The sequence below is a fragment of the Rhamphochromis longiceps genome, linkage group LG13, assembly GCF_057381845.1.
Source record: "Rhamphochromis longiceps isolate RC_006_pf linkage group LG13, R_longiceps_female_GT1.1, whole genome shotgun sequence".
In the NCBI taxonomy this organism is placed as follows: Eukaryota; Metazoa; Chordata; class Actinopteri; order Cichliformes; family Cichlidae; genus Rhamphochromis; species Rhamphochromis longiceps.
This window is the reverse complement of record NC_140569.1, coordinates 27,125,536-27,147,507: the sequence shown is the minus strand read 5'-3', so window position 1 is coordinate 27,147,507 and position 21,972 is coordinate 27,125,536. Positions and strand designations below refer to the sequence as shown.

General features: G+C 41.5%; 1 protein-coding gene across 1 annotated transcript in view; it reads right to left on the bottom strand.

Annotated features, from left to right (window-relative positions):
- Nucleotides 1-21,972, bottom strand: part of dntt (deoxynucleotidyltransferase, terminal) — a 105,084-nt gene that overhangs the window by 43,990 nt on the left and 39,122 nt on the right. Inside the window, exon 8 of the mRNA XM_085428828.1 lies at nt 12,425-12,527. Coding sequence (XP_085284954.1) covers nt 12,425-12,527 — 103 coding nt within the window. The remainder of the gene's footprint in view (nt 1-12,424; nt 12,528-21,972) is intronic.

Here is a 21,972-nt window from a genome sequence, read left to right as displayed (position 1 = left end):
TCTACACAACATGCCACAGTCACCCAATCACACACTTTCTCTAACTTGAGTGCTTCCTAACTACATTCATACACATTCACATTCTTGAGATGTAGACGGGAGGAGCCAGTGATTGAACCACTCATAAGCTACAGCCACCCAGTGCTAAACATGAGTAAACCCTCACTAGGTTTTGGATAAAGTGTATACTCACAAACCTGTCAAACCTGCATTTGAAAGTTGGCTACCATAGCAGTATAGTATTGCAACATGGCATTTGGGTCTTCTAACTAAAATAAAATTAGGAACATAAATAGTGCCATCATTGCCAGACCTGACCCACATTTGGTTGACATACACCCTGCCATGACACCAGTCAGTCAGAAGTGCCAGCTTGATCTGGGCCAGACCTGTTTTCTATGAGCCTGGGCCACATAAAACAAACCACAGTCGGGCCAGATGTGGCATGCCATCACATAAACAGCGCCATCTGTGCCAGGCCTGGCCCATATCTGGATGACATACCACTTACATTGCCAGGAGTCAGTCAGCAGGACCGGTTTGACACCAGATCCGGGCCAGACCTGTCTGCTATGTGGGAAATATGTCTGTTTTAAATAATCTAATAGACCAGACTGAAATGACAATTTAAAACCAATTTGGTAAAGGGTGTGAAGTACAGTGATTCTATGGTTTTGAGCAAACTAATTTAAGGTTTTAATGGACAGAATGCCATGAACATTGGTATAGTCATTCACAATTTCCTTAAATTAAATGTAAATGCCTCTGAGATTTTCTGACTTCTGATGCCAGCGTGATGAGTTAGAAGTTACGTGTAATTTCCGTTCAGAAACTGTAAAAGGATTCACATCAGTGCGATCTTTACACCCACTAAAGATCGCCATTTATTGTGATGGTGTCAGCAACATTATCATGTAGTGTCAAATGTTGTGCTGAGGCATAGTCTCACAGGGCTTAGACCAAGTCAAATAGCAGTCAAAGGACACATTTGGCCCCAAAAACAGAATTCAGTGGTTACAATTTCATGGATTACCCTTTTCATACATCTTCTGTGGATTTAAAATATACTCATAATACTGGAACATTTAAAAATGAATAACTAATTTCCATTACAAACATTACATTAAGTAGTGGCAGTTTAGCACAAATAAATGGCATAACTGGGAAAACCTCACAAATCCTAAAAACCTGAGGTGCCCATCTACACTAGTTCTTGTCCGTCAGTTCTCCAAGTACCTTCTAAGTGTCCTACTTAGGGAAAAGTTCATTCAAGGCACATTCTTGATGCATTGGGATGCTAGCATCACATGTTGATTGTCTGTTTTTGTTGTTGATCTGAATAGTTACATATCAAATGTACTCTTTGTACACATATGACTGTGTGGCCACTACCAGCTCCACCACCATCATCAAGTTTGCTGACGACACCGTCGTGGTGGGCCTGATCTCTGATGACAACGAGACGGCCTACCTGAAGGAGATTAGGAATCTGGAGAACTGGTGCCAGAGGAACAACCTCCTTCTAAACGTCAGTAAGACAAAGGAGCTGATAGTGGACTTCAGCACTAAGCAGGAGAGGAACTACCAGACCCCTGTCATCAACGAGTGCCCAGTGGAGAGAGTGGACAGCTTCAAATACCTCGGAGTTCACATCACGCAGGACCTGTCATGGTCCTGTCACATCAACACCGTGGTGAAAAAGGCCCGTCAGCGTCTCTACCACCTCAGACGCTTGAGAGACTTCCAACTGCCCTCCAAGGTGCTCAGGAACTTTTACTCCTGCACCATAGAGAGCATCCTGACGGGAAACATCTTAACCTGGTTCGGGAACAGCACCATGCAGGACAGACGAGCTCTACAGAGGGTTGTGCGGTCAGCTGAGCGCACCATCCGCTCCGAGCTCCCTGACCTGCACTCAATCTACAGCAGGCGGTGCTGGACCAAGGCCAGGAAGATCACACCACCACACAGTACTGACCCACACATACAGTTCTTACACACACTGGACATTCTGGACATTATTTTCACTTCATTACTTAAATCACGCTGCTGTTATTGTGTATATATTTATTTATATTTCTTCATACATTCTTATATAGTTCTATATTGTGTATTTTGTTGTACAGTTATTTTATTTTCAACTTTAATTTATATATTTTATCTTATTCTCCCAGTTAAATTTACCCTTCATTCTAATTTGTGTTGTACAGTTATTTCATTTTTAACCTTAATTTATATTTTATTCCTTCCTAGTTAAATTTACCCTTTTTAATTTTTCATATTTATTTCCTATCTTATTCATAGCCTTTTCCTTTTTTGTTTTCTTTAGGTCACGAGCAGTTGTCCAAGCATTTCACTACATATCGTACTGTGTATGACTGTGTACGTGACAAATAAAATTTGAATTTGAATTTGAATTTGAAATGTTTAAAAATCTCAAAAGGAAAAGAAACAGAACTCTAAATCTGTATAATCTGACGTTAGACGAAATCCTGAGAAATTGGTTGTCATTGTTAAAAGAAATAAAACACTGCATCATCACCAAGCCTGTAAAGCTTCTTCTTTCAGTCTTTTGTTCCTGCTTTTAAATATTTACATTGATTTATTGAAATTTATACTGTACGATCAAAAAAAAGCACTGACTTTGAGTTGTGGTAATCCATCAGGTTAAAACTCATAAAATAATTAGAGAATGAAATATGTCTACTGGTTAAACTGAGAGTCTTAGTGTGAAAGTCTCAACTGTTTCAATAAAGCTCTAAAAAGTAGCTCTAGAAGGTAACAGTGGTCGTGAATGTGCACACAGGCTTTCATCAGTAAAGCTATGAATACCAGGGAAAGAACTCGGGCCAGTGTGTGAGCAAGTTTTCAGACTTGTCATGGGCCTAGAGAGTGCTAAAAAAGGGGGGATGGATGAGTGTAAGACCCAATAGAGAAACAAGCTTTCAGTCAGCAATAGTAGATGGCTGGAGCCCATTCTCTGGTAAATGGCTCCACTCCTTAGATAATGAAAATCTCTGCCAAGTAAGATGTCAGTGCGTTGAAGAGAGAGGATCACTGATGAGAAACAAAGCCATAAGAGTAGAGGAGAGTGAAATGGAGTGAGTGCAAGAGGGTTGGAGAAAAACGAGTAGATAGGGGAAAGAAAGAGAGGTAAAAGACAGATAGTCCATGAATTGATTTCCCGGGACCTCGCCCTGGCCGAATTCGCTTCTCCCTGGGTGTAGCAGTGTTAAGGCGATTAAGATTACAAATTGTCAATTTAATTCCAGCACCCAGAGTAATTGTTGGGATACTACTCTCCTCTCACTGGCCATAAATTTGCTTCACTCTCCTTAAAGAGCAATAATTGGGGAATAGAGTGCAGTGAGCAGCCACTCTGCCTGTCCAACTGATGACTGAGGTTAATCACGAAACATTAAACACCTTGTCAGCATAGCCCAGATAGCCATTACTAAACAATCCTGCCTGACCGCCGAACGGCACGAGTTATCAGACGAGGACAGCTCTCCCCACGGGGGCCACCGAGATGGAGGGCGCTGAGGTACCTTAGGTGGTGACACACCAGGGAGCAGATCTCAAAGAAATCACCCTTTTCCTCTAATTATCTTTAGGAGTGAGCTCATGTGTTGTGCAACTGCAGGCAAAAGAAATCTACGATGTCACCCGCTGCTGCACCCCTGGACCGCTCTCCCTGTGCAATTACAGATAACCGCTCGCCTTCTAATAAAAGGCACGGACAGGAAAGTTCCCTTTCCATTTAGTAATAGCTTAGCTACAGGCAGTGACAGTTCTCACTTGGATAATGAGGGCAGAATGACAGCATAAAAGCACTTAAATACTGACTAATCTGAAATTAAAATCCCCCTGAGCCACACTTGAGACGAGCTGTGGGAGAACGTCTGCAGCGCATCTGATTCAGGAGGCCGCAAATGTAGGTCACTGATTCCGACCCCTCCTGAAAAAAGAAATTTTTTTCTCCAGCTTTGAATCACGCTGATGCCTTCAGAGAAAGCATTAATGAGCTATGGTGACAGTTGCACAGACCATTAAGTACCTGAATGCGGATGCCCTTCGCCGGATGAGGTTTGCGGCCCTGCTGCCTACACACATGCAGTACAGTACAGCGGCACTGATTTCTCTCACTCTCTCCCTTTTCAGCCTGACACGCAGACACACACAAATCCAACATAAAAACAGGATGTCATGAAGTTCCCCGTCTCAGCATCGCCGGGGGCTGTTTAGCCCAATAGCGCTCTGTAATCATCTCCTACACAGCAGGTACTGTCAGCGAGCATCTGAGAGTAAGCTTATTCCACCAGAACTGTTTACAGAGGGAATTACAGAGGAGGACAGCAGGGAGATAATCTTTCCCCTGAAAGCTTTTGCCTATGAGCACTGGGTGGAGGGGGGTTCAAGTGAACATGACTTTTGAAATTGTGATCAGAAGGTTGAGTGTTTTTCTTATTTGATGATTTACACCAGGTATTTTCTTGAGAGTGTGATGAGTGGACGCAGAAGCCACCTGCATCCAGAAGACAGCAGCATCCTTATCGGGCACACTCTGATCTCATCTTGCATTCTTTCTGACTCGCAAAAAAGAGACATCAAACCCTGCCTTCAAGTTGCAGATTAGCGTGTTAGCCAGGACCATCTGAAATGCACTTTGACTTTGATACAGGGCCTCACCAGAATGAAAGAAACTGATTTGTGAAATGAAAGCAAAGCGGTTTGTTCATCTGTCCGCATGTGCGTCCTCTCAGTGTCAGTCGGAGGAGCCATTACTGATCCAATTTTATTTAGATCTCAAAGTGACTAAGCCTCCGTGACTGCCGAATAACCTCGGCCGTATGGGCAGCTCTGTCTGAATCACTGATTTAGCCACAGGGAAAACTCTCCAATTACCAAGCATGCTGACCAAACACAGAACAATAAAGCCTTAGTTGAATGGCATCATAATGACTGCAATGCATGCAGACCTCAGCCTTTGCAAAGCAGTGCTTAAACAGTATTTAGAGACAGAAATGATAGATGGACGAAGGATGAGGCATGGCCCTCTCCGTCTCTTCGTCGCTATAGCCGGGGCCAAGCTGAATCTCATCTGTCTGCCACAGAAGCTGGTGGCTGACCTTGCTTCTGCCCCCAAGTTATGCTTTCAGAATTTCAGCAGTAGAAGGGGGTGGGCAATGAGGGGGGGGAGGGAAAAAATGATGAACCCCTTTTTACAAGGACGTTTGGAGATGGATGTATTTTTAACTCCCTTCAGGCTGTGGAGGGGTGCTGGATGAAGGGGGGATGGGTTGGGTTCCAGGGGCTGCCTATGATATTAGGCCTGAGTGAAGACATGTCTGCCCCCAGGGGCTCGATTGCAGATGACAAGGTTACACGACTTAGAGTCAACCTCTGCTACCTCCACTTAATCACTGTCTCTTGTGTCCTCGTCCCTCCAGACGGTCCCCTCTTCATCCCCATTCTGCCCACCCTGCTGAGAAGAAAGCTTCCGGTCTTATCACGCCGTCCCTTCTTGGCTTTCTAAAGCCTTTTCTAACACCTGCCCTTACCTGCCTAATTCACTGTCTCACATCCATTCTGCCTCCTATCCCCGTACATTCGCACATCCTTTCACACCTTCACCTCGCTGCCTCTGCCTATAGTGGATTTAAGTGGCTGCAAGTGGTGAGAGCTCCGCGTGATAACATGCAATAAGTAGGAGGTAATTATCGTCAGGATGGACCTCTGAAGGAGTGCAGAGATGCGGAGGTGGGGATGGAGGAGGGTTGGAGGGTTTGGAAGGGTTTATTTTTAAACCCCAGCTATGTCAAAAAAGAAGTCAGTGACTAGACTAGACTAGAACAGGCAGCGTGATTCTGCTCTTTATCAAACACTCATCTCTTTTTCATGACCCTCTTCAACTATGCATTTATGCAAGGTTGAAGACAGTGTTGACAAAGAAAAGTCCTTCCACAGCCACATTTTCTTGCGCTGCCCGTTTTTATCTAACCGGTCTAACCAACACTGTCCATGATGGCCTTTTACAGATCAAGTTTTTCTCCTGCATGTGTCACCCTGCTCAGAGGAGAGGTATCTGCCTGCAATTATACTAATAGGGACTTTTTAGCAAGCAGCACTGAAGGGAGGCATAATGACTGGGATGTCATTTAGTCCTGTTAGTAGGAAATGTTTTCTTGGTGTTTTCATGGGCAGTGTCTCTTTGTTGGGGAGTATCAGACAAAACACCTGCAGCAAAACATGCAATTCAGCTAACTCAGCTTCATGTACAGCCACTGATGAGACTACTGTATGTACTCGACATGATTTTTAAACCAAGACAGAACACCACGGATTTCATTCATTTTCAGCTCAATAGACTTAATATATGTGTTTTTGATGGGGGATAAAAAACAATAACATGTTTGACTTTTATGCTTCAAACCAGCAGCAATCTCTGGGGTTGACCAGAATATAGCATTAAGGAAATGCCAAGACCTGCAGTTCCTTTAATGGCCACTTGAGGCTGACTCCAAAGGTGAATCCGTCACCTTTGACTCAGTGTTATTATGCCTAACTAAACAGCATTAAAACCATGTTTACAGCTGAGTACAAGTATACAGTTGATTGAATGACTGAAAGTTAACCACACAAAAACATATCTCCAGCTGAAACTAGCTGCGTTTTCCGAGCTAAAAGGATAAAGCAGCCAAGTTCCAAAGAAAAACTTGAAAAGGCATCAGAACTATTGCTCAACACCACTTTTAAAAAAATTATGAGTCTGGCTCATTGGAAGCAAAATATGAAGAAATGAGAAGTGGTTTTAAACTTGTACTGTACGTGCATCGGTTTATAAATCCAAGCTTGCACACCAAGCTAGCTTGTTTTCACTGCTTACTTACCACTTTACCCTCTTCCCCAAATAAAATTAATTCTGGCTCCAAAAGAAGAACTTTGCAGCAGCAAAAGGACAGGGCTTTGGTTTAATTAGTAAATTTCCCCCAATAAATTTGGAAACGAGGCAAGAAAAGGAAAAGTCCAGTCTTAGGAAGAGTCAAAAGTGATAGAAACAACATGAAAACAAGTGACACTCTCAGATATGTACAGACTGGAGAGAGCTTCAGGATCCCGCAAGGACACGTGTTAAATCTGTTAGATCAGTGAGAAACAACACCTGTGTTTATTGGCCTCGTATAATCAGGTGTTTTAAAATAATCTGGCCCTTGTGACATCGGCGCAGTGAGGCAAGATGTGGGAGAAGTTATTAATGTGAGTCGCAGAATTTAAAAATGTCTTCTTGTGTTAATAGTTTTATTCAAGACTGTTAGGTTAGTAAAAATCTCATGTGTCTCTTGGCACCGTGACTTTTCACAGTTTCTAACTAGGCCACTAGAGAAAGTTAGGAACTACAGCTTTAAAGCCTGCTGCTCTTCAATAATCACGAATCACAAGGACATTATTCATGGATGAAAAAAAAAAGTTTTCCATCACATTTGAATTTTATTCCTGTTTCTCAGAGTTATCTAACTATATATCCAATCTGTTGAGCAGTTCCATAACTGAATGAACTAGTAGACGGTGAATAAACCTGGCCTACTTCATTGATTTCCTCCTCCCATGCACAGAATAAAAACTTCAAAACTAGAGGAGGTCGGTGTAATACTGCATACGTCTATCTATAATTTAAACACCCTGGATATTTGTTTCAATTGTTGTGCTTAACACCCCAGTTTCATGTAATTGCAAATGTCTTTTATGCAACAAGTTGAAGTAGAGCACTTCTGGAACCCACTGATATTTGTCACATTACCATGATATTAGCAGCAAATAATTGTTGTCATTTGAGTACAGTCAGTAATTAAATCACTGTGTTTATGTAAACATAATCCGACATTAACATTGTGTCTCTCTGTTTTATCTCCTGTTCGTATATTTCCTCACTCTGCTCACAGTCACTGTCTGTTTCTCTGTCTCTCTTTTTCTTCTCCCCTCTCAGCCACTTCTCATTTTTTTTGCCCATTTTCCATTAAAGGCTCCATTTTCCACCATGGGGCATCCAGTGCTGACCATGGTCCTTGAAAGCCCTAAAAGAAGTTCTTAATGTAACTGCTAAATTGTACTTTTTTGTTCCTAGAATCACTCACACCTTCCAAATCTCTTTTCATTGCAGGCAACTAAATAACTTCTTTCTCTCTAATTTTCACAAAAAAAGGGAGCTGTGTTTCCAAGGACACAGCTCTGAATCATGAAAAATTGACCAACTCCTTTAAGTGATTTAGTTTTGAATCATGCTGAAAACTTCAGTATCTTACAGCGACCGCGAGTGAAAGACTGGCTTTTGGTTTCAGGAGGTTTTTCAACATATAGTGCAACAGTTATATATATATATTATGTACCAGAATATGCATATGTCCCCTCTGTGACTTGACTTATGGTGGTGGAGGGGTCCACAGGAGCTATGTTGTCGGGAGGCTTTTGCCCACTAGTACGGTCTCACTTGGCAAATTGGTCCTGGGTGAGGGACCAGACAAAGAGTGATTCAAAAACCCCTATGAGTGAAAGATCTAGGGAACAGTTCACACTGCCCACAATAGGGATAGGGTTAGATGGGATGGTCTATTTTACAAACTGCTGATCTACCTTGATTTTTCATCTCTAGGATTTACAGAGAATGGTCTGAAATAGGGAACCTATCCAACAAGCAGGATTTCTCTGGGTGAAAATCCTTTGTTGATGCCAGAGGTCAGAGAGAAATGGCCAGACACCTAAGGTGATAGTTAGGAAACAGTAACTCAAGTAACTAGCAGTAACTCATTATTCCCACTTATGCAGAAGAGCATCTCTGCATGCACAACAAATCAAACCTTGCAGCAGTTGGGTTAAAGCAGCAGAAGGAACCAGGACCACTACTGTCATCTATGAGCAGTAGTGAATGAAGGTACAATGGTCCCTGGTCAGAAAGCTCATTTCCTCTCAAACTAGTTTATTAAAAATGGAAATGAGTTCACTGGACTCCTCCACAACCATCAGATCCCAATCAAACAAAATTGATGTAGGTCACACAAGCATAGGAATAAAGTCAGGGGAAAATGTTCAAATGGGTGCCAAGAATTAGCCCTTTTTTACCCATATTTGAAGATATTCCATTAAATCATACATATTCATACAAGCACCTTTTCTACATCTACGTACTTTCTATCTAACGTCCAGACTCTCCTGAACACGCTGGGAGCAACTTGGGTTCAGTATCTTGCTACAAGGATACTTAATCAGCAGCTGATTTGTATGAATTTTATGAATTAGTTGGGTGTGGTTTTGGTCAAGGAGGTGAGCCACAACCACTCCCAAGTAATAAATCACAAATAGCTGTGTGTGTTGCTGTTTGTGTGTCTGTGTTATCTGCCATACCATGCATTACATATAGGTTTGTATGTGTGATTGTATGTGTTTCTATGTGTCTGAATGTATCTAACTAGTCTGTATGGAACTTTATGAATCAGAGGTGGATGTCACATATCTGTCATTTGGAGTAGTATTGCATCCTGGTACCTTCATAAAGTCTGCTCCAAACTACCGATTCCCACACACACATGAACATGAATACTATTGCTTCCCCACACACATCACATATGTATAGCCTTTAACTGACCCATAATCTCAGTTAAAGTTATCTTTAAAAAAGTGTTCCTCAGACCTGATTCTGGGATCCTTTCATACTCGCTGTCCTCACCAAGGCAGTGACCTTATGACCTTAACTGTTCAATCAAATTCTTTCCTCCCATAAAATGTCCTCGTCCTCACTTCCTGCAACTTTCTGCATGCTTTTCCAGTGCATGATTTGCTTACACATCCCAGGCAACAAACTAAGTAGTAAATACATTAAATCAGAATCTGTCTATAAACAACATAAAATACTTCTTCAGATGTTTTTGAACATGCACAATTTTTAAATATATTTCTGTTTCAATTCAAACATGCATAAAAATGATATTCTTCTCAGCAGTAGATGGCACTCTGTCACATGTAGTTTTGGCACCTAAAAAGATTGCTCCACCCCTAGGTCAAAAGTCAAACCCTCTGCTACTCATCATTTAACTGAAGACTGAAATGTTTTATGTCACAAAATAAATAAATAAATTTGAAAAGATTAAGGGACAGTGTAATAAACAAAAATTTGGTTTGTTGCCAGAATTTTAGGAATGTGCAAATTGGTGTGTAAGAAACATATTTTATTCTCAACCTAGATTTTGTGGTGCATCCTTTTTTAATTTAGCAATGTATTGAGCTGCAGTATAACAGTGGGCTTAATATGATCTTATGAGAAGCTTGTTTGTTACTCTTACTGTTATTCTCCATGGTTACAACTGTGGTTATGTTGAACATGGTTGCATTGTTTGGTGCACTGATGTTTGTGTGCACCCTAAGCACAGCTCTTTGGGGGGGTTTTCTGTACTTCTTTTTCAGCACTGTTATAGCCTTGAGGGGTTCATCATACCGATTAGGAGAAACCATGCTATAGGCAAAACACAAATAATACAACCGGCTGCAAAACCCAGAGATTACAATTCAAATCTATTTCCAAAGCAGCACAAAAATTCCTGAATATGTTCAGAAGGATGGATGGATGTTCACGTGGTGTTAGAGAATGAGCGAACATGTTGAGTTTTTCAGCACTTTGCCTGCTATGGCCTGCCAGTTAAAACAGTCTGATGAGATACACAAATGTAAGCATGAAACAGAACCCACAATATGTGATGTCATTGGGTTTATCAACCACAAACATATGGTTTATTAAACCAGATTTTGATAATTCATCTACTACCTGACTATTAAAAACTTTAAAAACTTGCAGATATGTTTTAAAAATTGCAACATGGAGGACACAATCCATCCTCACTGCAAAAGCATCAGATGCTGCTGTTTCATAAAATCCACTGATTTTAGATTTGCAAGATATCCTTTGATGTTTAGTTTTGTTGCTATTTGGCTAGACATCTTGGTAACTACATGGTTCCATTTCATCACTGAAACAAATCGGTTAGGGCTGGGAAAACAGGTGGCTGATGTACTGTTCTTTTACCGTGCGCACTGAAAAATGATGTCAAATGTGCATCAACATATGACAGCAGTCAGTCCTGAGCAGGGATTCAGATGCAGTAACTTGGATACCAACGCAGGTTATTACTGATGACTTTGTCTTAAGACATTTTTCACGTGATGTCATATGTGCATTGCTTAAGAGTTGTCCAGCGTAGTGGAAGTGATACAGCCACAGAAAACAGACAACATTCACCTTCAAAGTAAAACTAAACCTTTTACTTTGAAGGAGTAGTTTCCAAGTGTTTGAGCTCTCCTAGCAACCATAGCAATTGCAAGGAAGTTTTCGACAACTGCTTGGGAAATACACATTTTTCCTAACCAGCTAATGGTTGCCAGGAGGTCACTGATTGGTCTCTAGGCCTGCATGACTCAGGCTTTAGCAACTGATTTCACAGCAACTGCCATCAAACTCCAACAACAATTTACCAACGGGGGATAAATGTTTTTCCCTCAAGACCAGTGGTTGCCAGATGGTTGCAGACCAGCCTGTAGGCCTGGGTAGCTCCTTATTCTTTTGACCTTACAGCATCACGCTTCCATCATGGCAGACAAGATAACATGTGGTTAGAAATCACATGACTGCAGAACCTGAACTGAGCTATGAATAATCTCAGCAATCTAGGTTAAGACTTAATATAAGCATAATTACAGATGTCTGCAATGACGTATGAATCACGCCACCAGAATGTTAAAACAAACAAAAGCCTTCCACATTCTCACATTTCCCACACCGCCGACAGATAGCTGGCTTCAGTATCTCTATTACTCAGCATGCAGCAACAACAAGCACTTGTCTCAGCTGTGTCTATCACTGTTTTGGTGCTGCTCTGGAAACACTTGCCTTGTAGTCTGAACTACCGCTCGCACCTTCATGTATTTCCTTGGGAATTTTTGCATTTGCTCATTTTCCCCCCTCAAAGCCAACCTTGCGTTGTGCAGTCAATAAAGATGTTTTCTGTATTTGCATGTGCCTCATCACAGTGCAGTGGTGCGAGCTTGCTGTGCCACCATGGCCCAGGATGTAAGGTGGGTTTAATTAAAAAGGGATTGTTTATGAATGCAGGATATAGAAACACAGATGGACACCTAAACCAGTCTCAGTGATTTAACATCAAATGCAAAGCAGTGTTCAAACGTTGCTCTGAACTCCCGCTTATTAAAAATGTAACACACAGGCACTCCACAAACACAGGTTTCAAAAAAAATATTAGCATTGCTTTGTTTAGTCTATTGTTCCTCTCAAGAATATTGGATCTTTGTATTTACTTTAGCCTATAGTGTGTTCATTCAGGATACTAATACTATGCTTTAAGAAAGACCTAAACAACATACTTACTTGCTGTTTTAGTCTATCAATAACGCTGGTGAGAAGACGCTCCTCCTTCCCCAGTTGTGGTGTGGTCACGATAAAGTCTACATCGTGGCCAAAATCCTTCCCCCTGGAAACAAAGACATAGCACAGTTACCCACTCACTGTATCCTGGAAATAATAAAATGAATTACCTTTTAGTCATAGCATTTAACTGATGAAGAGGGAGGGTGGCGGTGCTATTAAAAGAACAAGCCAAGCTAATGGCACTGTCTCTTTTTTTTCATTATTCAAACAAGTAATTTTTTCCCTTCAGTAGCTAAGTGTAAAAACCCTTTTTGTTGCCTCAGCTGTCAGAGCTTTAACTTTCATGAGAATCATCATTTTCTACTTGGATCGGTGTCATAAAGCGGACCCATATGGACCCTGAATAGGCTTGCACAATGCATTTACTCTGTCAGCACAACTGCACAAGAGATGTTGCAGTACTGAGTGATTATCAAGTGATTATCTGGCAGAAGAAAAAGCTCTGGACGGAACCGCTGTATGGGCAGAAGATATGTGCACAAAAGGCATATCAAAGCTTCTGTCTGGCTCACTGGATCCATAGGCACTTGAGCAGAGAAGCAAGAAAAGCAAAAGCATCCCCATTATTTAATCAGGAGGAGCAAATGTAGTTTTTTTTTTCCTACCCTACTTTTCTGTCGCTTGAAAAGTAAATTATCATACACTTCTCTGCAGCGTTTTTATTAGAAGCCTATCCTTTTAAGTCACGGCACAGCAGCGAGTTATTCAGACTAATCAGAGGAAACGCGAGAAATATGCAGAAATCTATTGTAGACTTACTGAAATTTATCCCCGCTCAGAGGAAACCGTCCTGCTACAGAAGTGAGCGTCACAACATTTGTTTATCAAAATCTTTTGAATGTCAAATAAGCGTGTTGCACTACGCGTAAATCTTTCACACCCAACCACACTAGGGAAGCCTGATCAAACAGTAAGGACTGTCAGGCTGACTGAGTGACCAAATTTAAACATGTGGACCCAAGCAAACACTGGGGTGCTGGCGTCACTGGTCAGTTTGTGTACACTTTGAGCAACTGTTTTTATTTCGATTTAGTTGTTGGCTTCTTCAGAATACACATGGTTCGGAGTTAGTACTAAACCCGGGCTTGATGGTGCGAATGCGGCGTGTAGATATTCTTTGGAAATTACAGTCCATATAGTCTAAGGTGCTTGGAAAGAAAAGCATCTGGACTTCTTTAAGTTACTTGAAGACATTTCACATCTCATCTGAGAAGCTTCTTCAGTTCTAAGGTCAAATGATGTTGAGTCCCAGATTTAAGCCCTAAGGGAGTGTCCAACAAAAGGGACACGGACCCCCTATTGATCCTCCATCTAATCACACGAGCCAAGGTGTGAAAACGGGTGTAGGTCACAATCAGCCAAGGTTTCGAGTGAACTCACTGTGAAACCTAGCCCCAACCTATCATGTGATTTCCTGAGGTCCATGTCCCTCTTGGGGGTCACTCTCATAGGACTTAAATCTGGAACTCTCCACCATTTGACCCTAGAACTGAAGAAGCTTCTTGGATGAGAGGTGAAACATCTTCAAGCAACTTAAAGAAGTCCAGATGCTTTTCTTTCCAAGCTCCTTAGACTACAATGACCTGGATGACTGAGAACCTTCACAGACATACAGTCCCATATAGTTTTCTAACTCCCAGCTATAGACTAATTTTCACTTTTTGTAATGGCCAGCAGGGGGTGACGTCAGTGAGAACTGCTGGTTGAGTCCAGCCGTATTGGAAACCTGCTCCTGTGAACTATGAGTCTACAGTCTCAGTTGCTCGTTTCAATTCTTACTAAATATAACAGGATTGAGGCAAAAAGCAGAATTAAGCAGGGTGTGCTTCACTATGCGACTGACACGTCAGTAGACTGTAAGTGTGCATTATCAACCGCAAACAAGCTTTGTGAGGTTTCACAATGAGACTAACCAAAGGGTGTTGTCACAGTGGTGGCACCGTTCCCCTTTGACTAAGCCTTGAGTTCTGGCATTTTTCCCATCTCTATATTATAATTTAATTTTTGTTTGTTTGATTGATTTTTGTTAGCAATAACTCACTGTAATATTAAAATCCAATTTAATTTTGGCTAGCAAAAAACTGCCATACAGGACACCGGCCTGTGAAGGGAATCATCTTTCCACGGCAACCTTGTGGCATTTCCAGGGGGCTTTATTATTTTCCCACTTATCAGAGACATAGAGATCAGAGAGCATTTGTTACTCTGATCACCTGCCTAATCTCCAGGAAACTGTCTCAACTTATTGAACAGGCTATTACTAGGAACCACTAAATTCATATCTTTGGTTATCAAAGCCATACGGTGACCACAGATATGCTGAAGAAAGTTTCGGTTCAAGAATTATTTCAGTTTTAATGTCTTCAGAAATTAGCATCTCCCTCTTGTTTTTGGCTGATTTTTGCTTTCTAAAACCCGGTTGCCTGTTTTCTGTTTGAGGACCACCCACTGTCCGATTTTCATACTTGAAGCTAAAAAACATTTTCAAAAAATTTTCATTATGAGTGAAACTGATTTGATACACACGGCAGGCCTACAGTTTAACACACATAGAGCTTATGTATTATTAGTTACATAAATCGACAGGATAAAAGAAGTGCGTGTACAAAAGTAGGAAGTATATTGCTGCCATTCATCAGACAGAAAGAAGACGTGGGATTATATAAGTTTATGCCTGTTTCTGCTTCTTTCAGAACATAAAATTTTAGTTACTTATATATATATATAAGACAGTACTATATATTGGGTATTTTGTTTTGTTATATATACATGTTCTATCTGTCTAACAGCCTTTTCACAATGTATATGGGGAGTGCTGGTCTGCATTAGTATATGAGTAGGTGATAGGTGTCAAAGTAATATCAGAGTGAAAGCCAGGAGCCATAGCTTCCCGGCAGAACTGTGCATCATAATTGGATGATCAATGTTATTCACCTGTAAGTGTTTTTTATGATGTGGCGGTCTGGTTTATGTACTATATTTCTGCATTGAGTATGCTATCTTATTACAGTTATATTACATTTACAATGTACATATGCAGTCATGCACATTATAATACTGATATATTGTTATCATATCCGTTTAATAGAAGGCACTTTGGACTGCCCCGTTATTTCCCAGGGGGTCGCAACAGCGAACAGATCTGCACATTTGATTTGGCACAGATTTTACACCAGATGCCTTTCCTGACATAACCCTCCCATTTATCCGGGCTCGGGACCAGCATGAGCAATATACGCTAGCTTGTGACCCACTCGAACTGGGTTTCATCATATCAATTTAGTAATATTTAATCATATATATCCATTATTATTTAACTTTCAAAACATAAACTGATGGGAATTTACGACTGTCCTTGAAAGGAGGTTTATATCTGTGCTTTGAAGCTCTTGAGAGGAGATCAATTTAGTGGCTGTGGCTGAGGTCCACTCCAGTTCCACCTGCTGATAATGCATTCCTCCTACGAGCAATATATTTATCATCCTCCAGCCAGTTAAGATCAGTCTGTGCTGTGCCAGGGTTTCAGAGGCGCTTCCAGTCAACACAATCACAAAAGCAGTTGGACACACCCACGTGTGCCTTACACCACGAGCAGCATCTGTGCTTACAATCATATTCACAGAAGCATATTCACTGCTTTGAGGTTTCCTTTAAAATTCTCAATGACGTAGGTGTATCTACCAGTAATGATGCTCTGAGAGTACTTTGGCGTGCTCATTGGCATTCAAGCCAGACGATAATAAAATTAAGCCTTCAAGACAAACGATGAGCTGCTCAGAAGTGTAAATATGACTGCAAATGGGTTTGAATGTACGCCCTGCGATGGACTGGCCCACCTGTCCAAGGGGTTTTCCTTCCTTTCACACAGTGCATCCTGTCACAGGCTGCAGGATAACTCAAAAACAGCAGTCAGACAGAATGATGAAAAGAAACTGTGAGTTTCTGGCGATTATAGTAGCTTGTGTGTGTAGACACAAATACACAGAAACAAACCAGGGCTAAAGTTGTGCCCTCAAATAACAGAAGATACCCCCGACCGTCGTCAAGTTTAGCTCTGGCACTACCTGCCAGAAGGCCTTGCATTATTTCACCCTAATCATTGCCCAACACCCACTCACACACACACACACAAAAGCTTTTGAAAAAACAACGAGCGAAAAATCCTACATACGTAAGCACCAGTGTCACAGCAAACAACAAAGCAAAGTGACAATGAATGTTGGGGGCGATACAGCTCTAAAGAAGCCTCTGCAGGCACGAGGCTCGGTGTTTGATCTCTCTTTGCTGCTGCTTGACAGCAGCGAGAGTGAAGAAAGGTGCAGAGGCTGTGAATGGCTTGCGGGAACGCTTCAAAGGTCACTGTGGCTAATTCAGGGAGCAAGGAAGTAATAGAAAACAGCCATTAGAGCTGCAGAAGGCATGATAATGTTAATGGTTAGCATTAGCAGTAGACAGCGTGTACCCCTGTGGCATTTACAGAATCGAGCACCTGGTTTACAGGTTCACTCTGCAGCTGCGTCTTTGGTAACACTTATTCAATTTGCCTTGTGAGCCTGTTTTATTTTGTATTAAATATCAAAAGCTGTTAAGTGAATTCATTTTAACACTTGTGTTTAGACTTTGCAGTATATACATACACATATATAGGCCTCGATGTGAAGAGTTGGCACTTCTTTAATGAGTTGACTGTTAGGACAGCGCTACTTGAGAATGCATCACAGATTTCCATCTGCTGACTGAGCAACCTTTGCCTATGAAATCTCCCAACACTCAGCTTTAATTGGCAAAGCTGAGATTCCACAACACTTCCAGCTCGTACAGTGCGCTTAAGTTGTTAAGTGAGTCTCGCTGTTAGCCTCTGCTGCGCCGGCAAAACCCACTCGAGTGCACTGCATAAATGTGTGCCGAGAATAGCAAAGAAACCAAAGCGGGAAGGAGACAGAGAGAGATCATCAGCATAAATTGGGTTTACCTCCTATCAGAGCTTAAGAACGACCTAATCTTGTCAAATAGTGGTTTTCCGTGTCTGTGTGTGTATGTGTGTGTGTGTTAGGGGATAACATGGGAAGGTTATTTTAGGGGAAGCGGCATTTACGCTTTTCAGCTCCCTCCCATTTGAGCATCAGTATGTGTCAGGTCAGTGCAGATAATTCAGCAGCAGTCAGCGGAAAGGCGGATGACAGCATGTCATGCACATTCTTCCAGCATACCAGGGGTTCTCCTTCTTCTTCTTCGTCTCTGCCTTTAGCAGTGCAACTTCAGAGCTCTGTTCCTGTTTAGCATTGGACACCTACTCCTGCTCAGTGGGATGGATGGATGTGAAGATGTGGGTAAAAACAGAAGAATTGATAGGCGTTCGGGCACAGCTGCACGTCGATAAACACCTGGTTTGAATTTAGGCCATCTAGTCTTTTATCGCGTGAGGGAAAATGCTAAATTATTAAGTGTTACTGCACAAAGACAATGAAATACACATGGTTATTTACAGTTTTGTGTGGACGACATGACGACACGCATGAATAATACAGATCTGCGAAGTGTTAGGCTACGGGCGTCTGCAGGCTAAGCTCTGCAAAACTTAGGTCACAAAAAAGCAACCAGGCTTTGTTTGTGACTATGCATCATTTTCCCCTTCTATCAGCCTTCCCATCCACATTTCTTGCTAACACAGCAGTGCGAGGCGATAATCAGGAAGATATGAAATGAGAACAGGAAAAAGCAGCTAAGTGTGGCCTATTCTTCATGACCAGATGGCTTGTTTTGCTCTTTCCTCCCCTGCAAGCTGATAATGAGGTTTGTTTTAGAATCACGACACCCCGAACTAAGCCGATAAGGAATACTTATCTCAGCTGTTGTTCAAGGCAAACTGTGCGGTGGGACTCGGCGGCTGTTTGCGGATTTGAGAGGAGACACCAATGCCCCCCCCCTCATCAGTGTCACTTTGAGTCATATTCCAGACAATTTGATGTCCCTCAGTAGGGACTTGCCTGCCTCATACTGAAATAAACACAGTGTTCCGCTGACACTGCGTGAGCCTTCACATGCAGTTGTGGAAGAAGCTGTATTTTCAAGTGTAATCTATTTTTAATCCTCCCCTCCAACAAAACCGCTTTAAGACTTGTCACCCGCCTTCCACAGCTGTCCTTTCAATAAGGCTAATGTCAGTGGCATCAACAAATCCTCGCCACGCTGTTTCTCTCTGAAGTGGATGACAGCCTGAGTTTATTCCAGCACACGAGTTATTTTGTGAAACTTTTGGGAGTCGTGGTATCTTTTTGTGCATCTTCTGCCGAGATGAAAGATTTGCCAGAGCCGGGTGCAGCTATTTAAGGAGGTATATAGGATATGCACATTTCCATTTTTGACAAGGGGTATCGGCTAGAAAGATGAAGCTAATAAGAGACTCTACACCAGGCTCAAAATTATAGGTAATTAAATCGAGCTTTGACAGGACTTTAGAAGGGAACATTTTCAAATATGTCACCGTGAAACGAGTAAGTGGATTATTAGTGGTACTGCTGGCATCTTAGAAAGCATATGAACTATTTTGGTGTAATAGACCTCATACTGCCTCCCACTGTGTTTAAACCATGTCTGGAGAATCAGCCTTTCAACAAGATAAAGGTAAATTACTTACTTGCTTCCTGATAATGCACAAGTTATCGTTCTTCAATTATAGCGCCGCATGATTCCAATTAGGTCTATCTCGCTCTCTCTCTCTCTCCAAAGTCTGCACCAAATATGGGGTGAAGTAAATGTGTGTTTCATTTCCCCGAATTTGAAGCCATAAAGGCGCTCTTGCAGGCCCCTTTACACTTTGCAGCAGACTCCTGGCCCATAAATCTTGAGCTGTTCCTCTCCCTCATTCTTGAAGTTAACTATCCATGATGCTCTAATCACCTTCCTCGACTCTCTTACCACATTTCCCCTCTGAGCAGTTATTTACATAATCAGACATCATTCCAGCTGTCATTTAACAATTTGAAGATTGGAGCGTTTTTTTTTTCCTTGTGGATTTTCACAACATCCTTATTTAGGAAATTTGTGAATCTTTCCCATTTACACATTTGCCCACCCCTCCTGATTTCTTAGGTTGTTCTTGTTTTTTACATATTTGCCACATTTACATGCTTCAGATCATCAATCGAAATTTAATATTAGACAAAGATAACCCAAGTGAACACAAAAAGCAGTTTTTAAATGATGGTTTCATTTGTTTAAATAAAAAGTTATCCAAACTTACCTGGCCCTGTGTGAAAAAGCAGCTGCTCACTAGACCCGACACCTGGTTGCAAGATCCTGGGCAATCAAGTGTTTTTGATAACTGGGGATGAGTCTTTCACATCAGTGTGGAGGAATTTTGGTCTACTATTCTTTTCAGAATTGTTTTAATTCTTCCACCCTGGAAGGTTTAAGATCATGCCAAAAATCAGTCTGATTTAAGTACAGACTTTGACAAGGCCACTCCAAAACCTTCATCTTTTGGTGTGTTTTGGATTATTGTCCTGCTCCATAACCCAAGTGCGCTTGAGCTTCAGGGCATGAACTGGTAGAGAGCAGAAGTTATGGCTCCAGCAATTACAGCAAGTTGTCCTAAAGCAGGAAAACACACTACAACCACGGCTGGTATGATGTTCTTTTTATGAAATGCTGTGTTGGTTTTGTGCCAGATGTAAAGGGACTCAAAACTTCCAGAACGTCCAAAAGGTATTTGGTTTGTCAGTCCACAGAATTTTTTCCCAAAAGATTTTGCTTTGGAAATGTCCCATGCATGCCATTTTACCCAGCGTCTTTCTTTTTGTTGAATCATAAACAATGGCTTTAACTGAAGCAAGAGATGTCTGCAGTGCATTAGATGTTGTTCTGGGTTCTTTTGTGACTTCCTGATTCTTGGAATAATTTTAGTCAGCCCAACACTCCTGGGAAGGTTCACCACTGTTGCAAGTTTTCTCCATTTGTGAGGCTTACATCGTGGTTCACTGGAGTCCCAAAGCCTGAGAAATAGCTTCGTAACCCTTTACAGACTGATAGATGTCAGTGATTTTGTTTCTTTAGTGGCATGATGGTTTTTTGTTTGTTTCTTTTTAATCTTTTAATCTACTTCACTTTGTCGGACAGTTTCTACTTAGGTAATTTCTTGATTCAACAGTTCTGGCAGTAATCAGGCCTGGGTTTGGGTAGTGAAATTGGACTCAGTTTTTCCCAAAAGAAATGTTGTCAATCACAATTAATTCATAATTTAACAGGGGGGGGGGGTAATCAGAGGGCTAGGTACATTTGGATAGTTTTGTTTTTTATGTAATGTATGTTTTGAGCAGAGAAATAATACCATTTCCTTAATAAAATTAAGTTAAGCCATCCCTAATAAAGTGCCCACTGAGTGTATATATCATATTTTTCACAGGTGATTTTTAATAAAACACTCGTGTGATTCGTGTAGGCAGCAGGTATTTCTTTGATAAAGGCGTCCTTGTCTGCTAGTTTGAGTGTTAAAGGTTACTTTGTATCAACCTCTGGTCTACAAGAACTGCAAATAAAATAGATTTCATTTACAGTCTCAACACTGGTCTAAAAATCCATGAAGGGACATGTGTATGGCCTACAAAATGATTTTAGGGTTTGGCTGTTGATTTACAATTTTTTTTTTTTTGCAATGCGCAAAGAAAATGCTCACAGCAAGAGAAATCAAAATGAACAGTGGACGTGGTTTAAACGGCTTGAGGTAAGAAACAGATTTCAGGAAAAGCACCATGCTGTCTCTTTGTTTAGACAATTGTGTCATTCTGGAGTTGCAGTCGGCATCTGGTGCTGCAAATATTTCCTCCTAGTATAAAATAGTGAAGTACTCTGATTTCATGCACATTTGCTGCCAAGCTAGTATGCTGTAAGGATCAGCATGTAAATCGGTGTTGTATATTACAAAGTGTGTTGAATTTGCAAAGCCTTTGGCTACACCTGACAAATGTGAGATAATGCCACGATACCGGTCCTGTAGCTAAAGTGACTTTTTTTCCCCGTTATAAAAGTTAGCGTATAGTAATTTTCTACCAAACTCTGACAAACAGAATACAGCAAATGCAGAAAAGGAAAACTTTAATAAGGTTTTAAGGGAGCAGGAATAACTCCAGTAACATGTGATGTTTGCAGTCCAGACACTATTAAAGACCATCAGCAAAGCCGCGGCAGCTCTGTTACCCCTGTAGAGAGGCAAGCGCCCATCCTTACTGCCAGACTGCTTTTGAATTATTTACCTCACACGCCACTGGTTACGGCTGGATTTTTACAACACCACAGAGCGGAGTGCTCCACACTTACTGAGCCACAAAGCACTGCGCATAACAAAATAAACAAATAAATAAATAAATGAAACAGCACCACAAAGACGTGCCAATGGAGGGAGGCACCGGCTGCGAGCGAACAGTGGCACTCAGCAGGTAGCTTTACAAGCGCACTCACTGTGCACTCTGAGACTGACAAATGTAATGCAC